Raw genomic sequence first — 10370 nt, forward strand, 5'->3', positions numbered from 1 at the left:
TTAGGCTGTACCTATATACTAGTAGTGTTCAAGAGATAACTACGAAAAAAGTCCAATACGAGTTTTTTAGCGTCATATCCTAGTCGCGACCAGTGGCGTATTTAAGGTTTTTCCGCCTATTGCCTATAGGCACTTTCCAATTCGCCACCTTCCTCCCCCTTCATCATTTTTTCAAAGTTTATTAAGGCTTCAACAACACAGGTTTTTAGCCTACTTTAGTTAAAATTTATACAAGAAAAAGAAAGGAAAATATATATACCTATATATATACATTAAATTTTGGAATGCATTTTACTGCATTATTATAGTTATTATTTACAATGGGTGTTTAGTGTTTATATTATGGAAAAATGTACTGATTGCAACTGTGTTTTCATCTTTGAAGGCTTGATAGAGTGATGCTGGATTTTGGAGTATCTTGCGTGCTTCAGTGAATTTGGGGCAGATGATTACGATATGTTCAATTGATAGAGTTACGTTGCAAGTATCGCATATGGGTGCTGGTTCTTTTTTGATGAGATGTACATGGGTTAAGAAAGAGTGGCCTATTTTGGCTCGAGTAATATTGTTATTTCGTCTTTTCTTTTTGTGCCGGGAGGATAGTTTAATTTCTTGACGAGTATTTTAGTATTTCTCAGTTTGTTGGTTAGGGGAATATTTTCCCAAAAAAGTTGCCATTCTTCCATTATTTTCCGATGGATTGTGCTGAAGATTTCAAATGAGGACGTAGAGTTGATTTTAATGGACTGTGGAGATGTAATGGCTTCATAAGCTGATGTGTCTGCTTTTTCGTTTCCGGGTATCCCGATGTGTGAGGGGACCCACATGAAACATGTGGGGGTGTTTATTTCTGATATTAATTTCTGTATGTGTTGAATAAGTTCATTTTTAGGGTAGGGGTTAGAGATTGCAGTAAGGGCACTCGGAGAGTCACTGATAATGATGTGACAGTTTGTCGGGTTTGAAGCTGAGATGATTAATAGTGCTTGGTAAATAGCATGAGTTTCAGCTGTGAATATACTAAACGACGACGGTAGTTTAAAAAGATGGTTCTCCCAATCTGTGATTACAGAAAAACCCACCCCATTTTGACTTTTGGATGCATCTGTGTATATTTGTGTATAGTCCGGATATTGTTGCGACATTATTTCTGCAAAATGGTTGAGTATGATTCGACTATCTGTATAATGTTTACAGTATTCGGCCAATTGGGTGTTGATTTTTGGCGATCAGAGCCACGGAGGGAGAGGAGGTTGAATTTTGTTAAGAGATTGTGCTTGGAAATCTTAGTTATTACTGATTATTTTGAAGTTTTCGAATACTGTGGTTCGAGAGGGCAGCATATTGGTAGGTAGAGGGCTGTGGAAGATGTTTTCGGTGATGTGGTCAGTCAGATTTTTAATTTTAGTCACATATTTTAGTATATGGCTATGGCGTCTATATTGTAGAGGGGGTTCTCCTGCGTAAAAGAGTATGCTATCGACAGCCTTCATCATTTTCTACAATTTAATTTCTACATGTTACATACAATAAAATTCTGTCTTTATTATAAGAAATCGAACCCGCATTGAATGGGCGTGTTTTGTTATCTATGTGCTCGTACTGTGTTGCGTATGTGTATAATATAGTTGTAGGTACCTACATGTAGATGATTAATTTTGAGCGAACAAAAATTAGTTGAGTTTGATTTCATCAAATGAAAAATACTTTTTATAATTTTGTAAAAAAAAATCGTTGAAATTTGCCGCTCTAGGTCCGGGCCTGAGCCTAAATACGCCTCTGGTTGCGACCTGATATGGAACATAGAGGACGTAATACTGGCATTGTTGTTACCGTCTTACAAGTGTGTAAATTTGGTGTGCAACGCACTTGTAAGGCGGAGACAATAAAAAATGTAACTATTACGTCCTCTTAATATTTTCCATATCTGTCATACACTCATACCTATATATGATATTTAATAAATTATTATTGTTCCTTTGTGTAGCTTGTGTAACTTTTAGATTTATGTTTTTCTAAAGCCGTATATTTTAATGTTTTTCACCCTTATAGGCCTTATATTTATTGGTAAAACCACTATCAACTTTTGATTTTCAAATAGTACCTAACATTTAATTAAAATATCATGAACTAATAAAATTATTTATTTTTTCATGAATTTACCTACGTGTTAACATTTATATTTTTTTGTGATATACAGCTCTAAAGTATTGGTGGTTTTTACTATTTTTCCAGCAATTGTAAAGACCAGGAGCTAGTGATAAATTTTATATTCCTGAATCCAAGGTAACAAAATAAATAATAATTAATTAAAGATTACTAATGTACACTTTGAACCCTTATCATTTATTAACATATCGACTAATTGGAGAATTGGATTAATTATGTTAGGTACCTTGGATTCAGCGGTATCGAATTTATTACTAGCTCTTGGCCTTTACAATTATTGGAAAAATATTAGTGTACACACTTAAATAGATCTTTTTGTATATATAACCTAAATATAAAAATTACTCCTGTCAACATTTATACTAAAATTGGATGTAAGATGTTAAAGTTAAAAACCTGTATTATTCGCTCTACTTATAATTGATGGAGAAGTGGAGAATGATACCAGATGCAATACACTGAATAGTGAATAATGCTGGTCGTAAAAAGACCAATTGTCGCTAGCAGTGTTCGGTATCGGTAGGTTGTCGATAAAATGGCTGGTGCTCATACACTGATTAAATAATAAGGGACGACACGGATATGCTGACCAAAGACAGATAGACGGCCGCGTCAAAAAGTTTCTTTTGCGCATCTGGAAAGTAGATTTCTCTTCGACGACTGAGGCCTTTTTCTTTGGCGGTAAAGAAAGCTACTCGTCTTAAGCTTTGCCGTAGATGAAGTAGGTGAGTGCCGATTTCTTAATTCTGGATTGTATAATATGGATAATTTATTTCTGTCTGAGACATACCACATAGACATAGAGTATTGTAACTCTATGCAACGAGATGAAAATGGTTTCATTAGAGATGTCTGATTTCTACTTGCGACAGTCTGGCATTATTTATTATCGGTTACATTTTATTTTATTTGATTAAATGTGTGAGCATTTCATAACAAATGTCGATTTTCCCTGGGTCGAAAAACTTGAAAATTTAATAAAGGTTCCTTATAAATTTTTTGTTTAACAATTAAAATATAACAAAAACATATATTTCCAATGAAGTTAAAATCTAGGAACTTTTGGAAACAACTGTGTTTTTATAAATATATGAAATGCTGAATTTTTCTAGCTTAAGATTGAAAAGTGAATATGAGGTTTCTCATAAGCAGGTTTAATGTGACCAAAAAATATATAAATTATTGAAGTAATTACTATTTATTTTTTTTTCATAGATATTTTAAGTTCAAATTTGAACAGAATAAGATATTTAAAATTAAAAATAACAAAATTTCTTTGTTATTTTGTTGTCATATAAATATATTATTCTCGAGTACACGAAACTTTTAACATATATTTGCATATATTTACATACCAATTCCAATTATTTTATTTGACAAAAATTAATTTAACCTATTGTATTATTATTAATAGTATAATATTATACTATAATATTATTATTATTATTAATAGTAAAAGAAACTTTAATAGTCATATCAATATATAATAAAATATAGGCAGTAATATAGGCTGACAGACTGTCATCTCTCAGAATCATTTTTCATGTGCAATGATTTATCATTAAATTTAAATTCATCAAAAATACAGTGACTTGATTCAAATGTTGAGATAGATCCAAAAACTACCGTACAGTAAAGAAGTTACTAACTTTCGTCAATTTTTAAAAGTTCTTCTTCTTGCTTTTAGGGCATTTAAATCCCCATCTAATTCATTTAATGTAAACATTAATACTTTTAATACAATAATATATACGTAACATAATTTATTTCAAATAATGGATTTAAATTATATAATATAATAGGAAAAATAAAATATTAAAAAAATTGCTATAAACTAGTTCACTTTATCTTCTTTTTTTCTTTCTTTTTATCTTCTTTGTACTCATCATAGGTAAGGTTATTTTCAATTTTCTTAACTTTCTTTACTTTTTGCCATTTGAGTGGATTACGAGCATAAAAAGGCCAAGGTGGAATTGTCAGCTAAAAATAAATTTTTTTTTTAGAAAATAAGTATTTCTAGTTTTTAGTTATTGTTAAAAAAGTTAGTTCAATTGTTTAATAATCATAATTACAATGCAACATTAAAGGGCTTAATATTTAGTATAATGAAGTACCAGTTCATTATGCTATCAACTGCAGTTTTTGGTTTCAGTATACATTTCGGTGCTAGTGTAGTGTGCGATCTACCTGCTTGTTTTTGGAAATATAAAATTTAAAAAATCCACACATAAGTTTCGTTTTAGCCAATTTAGTCATCGTTAGTTAAGTAAATATATATGTATAATGTATTTATATAAAGAACTGGTTAGTAGGTAATGGGTAGATCACAGGTAGAGCACACATATGCGGTAGATACGTGTACACTAGCATCTACTTTCCATTACCATTATTGTCAGATAATTTAATACAATGGCGGAAACATAAACCTGTGGTTCTCTCTATATTTTGAATTATTAATAATCTAATTACAGTTGTAACTAAAAATTTTAAAACTGATGGTATATTTTTAACATTCAATTAAAAACTATCCTGCTTGTGCCAAATTATCTGACTACTACTGTATAAATTATTAAATATTACATTATCTGATATGAATGATAAAATTAAAATATGAATTTAAATGTTGAATAACTTGATTAACAAAAATACAGCTAAACAAGAGCATTGGTTTATCGATAATAAACATATTTTTCAGTTTAATACATTTTTTTTTAAGCTGAATACTTAGTTTTTCAATAGCAATCATCATGTATTAATAATATCAAATATGTATAGTTAATTTACTTACTAAAGCAGAAACAACAAATCCAATTAATGTTAGACCAATTGTGATTGAAAATTGCTCTTTTACATAACCCAAAATAAAACCAACAAACTGTCAAGTATACAAACAAAAAAAGTATTAATATCAATAATATGATTTATTTTTCTAAGTATAATAAGAACTTACCCCGCACATAGTAATAATGGTTCTAAATAAATATTCAGCATGTTTTTGTCCCACAAAATCCTTAAAAAAAAAAGGGGGGGGAATTACTAAAACATGTAACTTGAATTTTATTCAAAAATTCAGTTAGTATAGGTGCCAAATGAAAAGTTAATTTATATTCATAATTTCAAGGTGCATAAATGATATAAATATTAAATCTATTTAGTACCTAACTTGATAACGAAATATATGTATTTAAAAATAATGTTAGTTGTAATAAAATATTAGAAGAATAATAGAAAGTATGATTGTGTATATACATATATTTATACATTGACATACAAAAAAATTAGGGGTTATTCTATTTATTGAATATTTTTAGCATAGCTCTAATTTATACATTTGATGGGACAAGTTATGCATATTATTTTGAGTTGAGGATGTGCATTAAATCAAATTTATGAACATTTCTAAAAAATCTTGAAAATATACCTTGATTATAATGTTAAACGTTTTTAGAATTTTGTATTCTTACCATATGCCATTTCCAAATTGATAAATTATCAAACATTATGGGAAGCTCACAAATAAAATAATATACTTTACAATATTATACTTCTTAACTATATAAAATAGTTAATAATTAATTTTCAAAAGCTCTAAGAAAGTAAGAAGTAAAACCTAACACTGACTCAGTAACTTGTATTTTATTTTTCTAAATACGAATATTCGAATATTGATATTGAACACCTATTACAAATTTGTATACGACTTACGTTATCGTATTGATAATACTATCGACACACGTCATCGTCCTATTATTCAAAGACCTTGTAATTCGATAGAAGCCCTCTTTGGTTTTGACTTATCAATGTGTTTCGCGCTTTTATCACTATCACTATATAATATATTTTAACTTATTATTTGTTTACACTTTTTTTATTTGAAGAAACGTCTACTCTTTTTTTGTACTTTTAGTCCTAAAATAGGAATCATGAATTAATAAAAGTACTTAATATTTTAATTATTACAGTTAAATTATATTTTTGCTATGAGTATTTTTGGAACAGTTAAATTACATACATTGTTAATACGATTTAGTCATCATTTTTAAAGCAAATCTTATGAACGGTTTGTTATTATTTTTCTTACGATATAATATCTTGTGAATATTGATGATTGACAACTTTTGTTTATTGTGTAGTTATTTCATTTCTAATTATAGTTATGAATAAGAAATTTAATTGTTATAGTCTATTTTTTACCTTGTATGTTATATGTATATACTAGGTTAGGTAGAAACAAATAAATTACTGAAACAAATTGATCTTATGATATATTTTTAATTTTATGTTAATTAGGTGATGTAACTATACCTTGATTTTCTAACTAAATATGGATACTAATCGCAATACAGTTGCAGCCATATTAGAAGAAGTGAGGGATGATGTACACAGTTCAACAAGTCGTTTATCACATCCAGTTCGTCCAACCAGCACTAATGATGCTAATAAAATTGTCATTTATGTTCAAGACAAAAATCGTTTTGTGAAGACTGAACAGCATGAATTCTTTAATCATGTTAATGATCATCCACCTTCTTCAGAGAACTACAATAATTTACGTCCAATAGCAGCAAGAGTCCAAAGGGTATTTGCATCTTTAGGCACTGTCAGTCAAGGCCTTTTAGCAGGAGTAGCATTAGCACAATTATTTTTGGGTGAAGCATCTCAACGATCACCTTTAATATTGATGTCATTTTTCTTATTGTCAACCATATGTATGTGCACAGTTCTTGATATTTTTGACTTGTACAGATGTGAGAGCTTCAAACCAAAATATATTTTAGTAAGTTTAAATAGTTAAGTGATATTTCTCAAGTATTTGGTAATAACTAAGACTAGAAAACTACAAATATTTTAAATTTATAAATGTCTCTACATATCCTTATTATAGATATTTTACAATCTGATCTAAAAATTCTGTTTTTTGTTTTGAAAATAAATGTAGTCAAACTTTTCTTTCCTAATGAAATGTTCAAAAAGAATAGTGATTTTTTTTATTTAAAGATATTATAATTTCAGTTCTCAAAATCCGACCTAACTCCTTTGATTGTGATTCAAAATTTGGCTCTTTTTATCTATAAAATCAAAAAAAATTATATTCTCTTATTTTTATAATTTCTGATTATTTTATCCATTTTATGTAAGAAAAATATTTTTGTGAAATTTAAATTTAATATTAATTTAAGTACAATGATTAAGTGAATAATGATAAACCCGATCTACTCAACGTTTAGTTCAGATGAGTCCATTCTTATATTTCTCTCCTATTACTTTTCTGTTTTTATAAAAAAAAATTCTTAAAAACTATTGAAAATTGTTTTAAATTTTTTAATTTAATTCTCTGATTTAAATTTCCAATCTTGATAGCCAATACATATAACATTGTTTTAAAAGTTACTTAGTTGAATAGTTATTTATTTTCCAACCAATGTAAACATTATATCTTATAGTCATATTACTTTTGATATATTTTTCAGGTATTATTCTTGAGTGTATTAACAGCTTTAGCAGCATTTGCATGTACTACATATGATACAGCTATTATGTCTGGTAGCAAAGTGGAAGCCAAAGTTTCAGAAACTTGGCGAGCATTAAATTGCTGTCGGTGTTATGGTGCTGTTCTTGGATGGATTATTATTATTATTATGAAGCCTAAAGATCAATTAGCAGAATTTTTAAATACTAATTAGTTTTTAAGAAAAAAAATATTTTTTTAAAAATTTCACTAAACATATTTACTATTTAACATTTGGGTAATACACCAATTTATGTTAATGAGTTTCTATATACTCAGGTGTCATAGACAGAGGTTAAAGTGGGAAAAAATTCCTGAGGGGACTAATGTCTCCATATAGTTTTAAGCGTTCCATACATAATTTTATGTATAATGTCTAATGTATAAAATCCTAATTTGTTAAAGGTGACGCTTTTTCACGGCGAGTACCACAATTTTTTTTGCCGTATATAATAATCTACTTAAAATATTGTCAACAATAGGTGCTAATAAAATAACAGTATGAATCTATAGCAGTGATTAAGAGATATTAATGAATAACCCGTTATATAATATTTAAAATACTAAATTAATTTTATATTATTGTATAAAGCCAAAACGCAGTTAATTTAATTACAGGCAACTAGTTTTACCTGTATTTTTATTGTATTTGGATAAACTTTTAAAAAAAAACTTCATGTAAATAAACAGTATTAAAATAATATCCATAGTATTACGGGACAATTGCTTGCACCAACATTTAAGCACCTAAAAAAACAAATGTATAATGCACAGTTTTTTTTGTTAGATGCCAAATTATTATTAATATTATTTTACTAACTAATGTATAATCAAAATCATAATCAAAATTATTTTTAAAAAATTGTTATTATTCTATGTAATGTAATAACAGTAAATGCAATGTACAATGTATTTATGTGCCTTATGTACAGAGTTATTGTTCCTAAATCAATTTTAATCTAGTATTTTATTTTTGTTAAAATTAAAAATTTTTTTTTTTTTTTTTGTACTCTTATTGCATGTGTACTTACTAGTAACTACAAAAAAATATTATGTTCATGTTAATTTGTACTAATATTTATGAGCAAAATAAATATAATTACATAATTGATTAATGTGTTTTGAAGGTCCTTATTGATTTCTTTATACATTTGAGTCATAATCATGTAATAATTTGATCTTGTATATTGTAAAAACATATAAAGATCCAATTGTTTAAGTAAGACCAAATTCATAAAATCTGGGTAGAAGTTATTTTATATCTAAAACACACCAAATTAAAATTTAACTTTTATTAAGAATTTTTATGTATTTATACAACTCAATTTATATTTAATAAATTTTAATAAATTTGACATAATGAAAATGTTTTATTTCAATATAAGACATAATACTATAATAGACAAATTTAGATCACTAAGATATTGTATTATTTATTAAACTTATCAACTTATTGAATTGTATTTTTTGATTCTTAAATATTAGTGTTCAATTAATTATTAATTTTATTATTTGCTCCTAAAATTTTGAGAAATTCTGATAGAAAAATTTATCAGAAACATTACATTTGTACCCACTGAAAGCAAAAAAATAAATATTTTATGACCAATACAATAAAAGCCTTCACCAAAACTATCTTTTTATTGAAACAAAGTTTATATATTTAAAATCTGTAATTACATGTTATACAATAAGTAAATTTGATATTTGATTGAAAGGAGGGGGAAGTCACCCGACACCCAGTGGCCAGTGGCGGCACCTCGTAAAACGGTCTATACAGATTTTTTAATGATATTGATCCTTGGATGGTATAAAGTATGTTAAACTGTACTTTTATGTGAGTAAAGAAATGGGGAATGTCTGAATACCTGTACAACTGTGAACTGATCAAATGCAGATATAGCCAATTGTTGTGTTTTTTATGTAACTTCAACTGCAGTTATCACTTTATAATATTCTCACATCAAAAAACAATGACGGTTTCTAACATGGTAGTATGGTACAATATTTGAGTTACAACTGATACTCGTAAATTTCAATACCTAACATATATAATTTATAAATGAATAACCGAATAACTAGCCAAATAGGTTTTGATTGTTTTTTGTTAGAGTTTATAAAACCAAATTGTTCGCTTTAAAAATTTCCACGCAAACAAAATGCCATGAATGACGTCACAGTGATATATTTTTATTTTCGTTTGCATTATAATCAATATAAGTTCAACCACAATTCTTTTTTTGGTAAAATATGAAAGCATTTTTTAAACATTCCGAATGTAGGACCATAATAAGCTCATTCGGCATTAGTGTAGTTACGCAGTTACGCTGTTACGCATAATTTGGTAAAATGTATAGATGATTATATAATTCATTATTTCGACAAAAAAAAAAATGAAAAATAGATACACTCCACCACTTCCGTATGGATAATATAAAATCAATGGGCCACCTGTCCTGTGCAACTCAAAATGCATACGATTTCTTGATTATTATTATAGACTATAAGTTTTCATTGAAAACATTAATTAATAATTATCAACTATAAATCTGTTATTTTGCTCTAGATTTCATCGATTCTATTTCTATATTTCATATTATAGGTAGAATCAGTAGAATCATTATAGAATCGCGGCCGGCGTTCCCATTTTCCCGATTTGATTTTCTCTTCCAGGAACGTCGAGAATGACGTC

At 27.7% G+C, this 10370-nt stretch overlaps 2 protein-coding genes and 1 pseudogene across 2 annotated transcripts; 1 reads left to right on the plus strand and 2 right to left on the minus strand.

Moving 5' to 3' along the window:
• Nucleotides 1-315: 315 nt before the first annotated feature.
• On the minus strand, nt 316-1160 carry LOC149057783 (uncharacterized; annotated as a pseudogene).
• Nucleotides 1161-3917: 2757 nt separating this feature from the next.
• Nucleotides 3918-5846, minus strand: Spase12 (Signal peptidase complex subunit Spase12). Its single transcript, XM_089224598.1, has 4 exons — nt 5634-5846; nt 5120-5179; nt 4958-5044; nt 3918-4149 (listed from the first exon to the last, which is right to left on the minus strand). Exons 1-4 carry the CDS (start codon nt 5667-5669, stop codon nt 4009-4011), a joined length of 324 nt encoding a protein of 107 aa, XP_089080724.1. The 5' UTR covers nt 5670-5846; the 3' UTR covers nt 3918-4008.
• Nucleotides 5847-6026: 180 nt separating this feature from the next.
• LOC107169757 (uncharacterized) lies at nt 6027-8789 on the plus strand. The gene is made up of 3 exons (XM_089221777.1): nt 6027-6229; nt 6460-6946; nt 7641-8789. Exons 2-3 carry the CDS (start codon nt 6494-6496, stop codon nt 7851-7853), a joined length of 666 nt encoding a protein of 221 aa, XP_089077903.1. The 5' UTR covers nt 6027-6229; nt 6460-6493; the 3' UTR covers nt 7854-8789.
• The last annotated feature ends 1581 nt before the right edge of the window (nt 8790-10370 follow it).

This window comes from Diuraphis noxia, unplaced genomic scaffold (assembly GCF_037042655.1).
Source record: "Diuraphis noxia isolate RWA-SAM2 unplaced genomic scaffold, SU_Dnox_SAM2 contig0003, whole genome shotgun sequence".
In the NCBI taxonomy this organism is placed as follows: Eukaryota; Metazoa; Arthropoda; class Insecta; order Hemiptera; family Aphididae; genus Diuraphis; species Diuraphis noxia.

What these genes read in the sequence shown, in the direction of transcription:
- Spase12 (XM_089224598.1), bottom strand. Translation starts at nt 5,669, where the DNA reads ATGTTTGATAATTTATCAATTTGGAAATGGCATATG. An exon ending in CAATTTGGAAATGGCATATG is followed by an intron (nt 5,180 to 5,633) that starts GTAAGAATACAA and finishes TTTTTTTTTAAG; the next exon opens with GATTTTGTGGGACAAAAACA. An exon ending in GATTTGTTGTTTCTGCTTTA is followed by an intron (nt 4,150 to 4,957) that starts GTAAGTAAATTA and finishes ATTTATTTTTAG; the next exon opens with CTGACAATTCCACCTTGGCC.
- LOC107169757 (XM_089221777.1), top strand. Translation starts at nt 6,494, where the DNA reads ATGGATACTAATCGCAATACAGTTGCAGCCATATTAGAAGAAGTGAGG. An exon ending in TCAAACCAAAATATATTTTA is followed by an intron (nt 6,947 to 7,640) that starts GTAAGTTTAAAT and finishes TATATTTTTCAG; the next exon opens with GTATTATTCTTGAGTGTATT.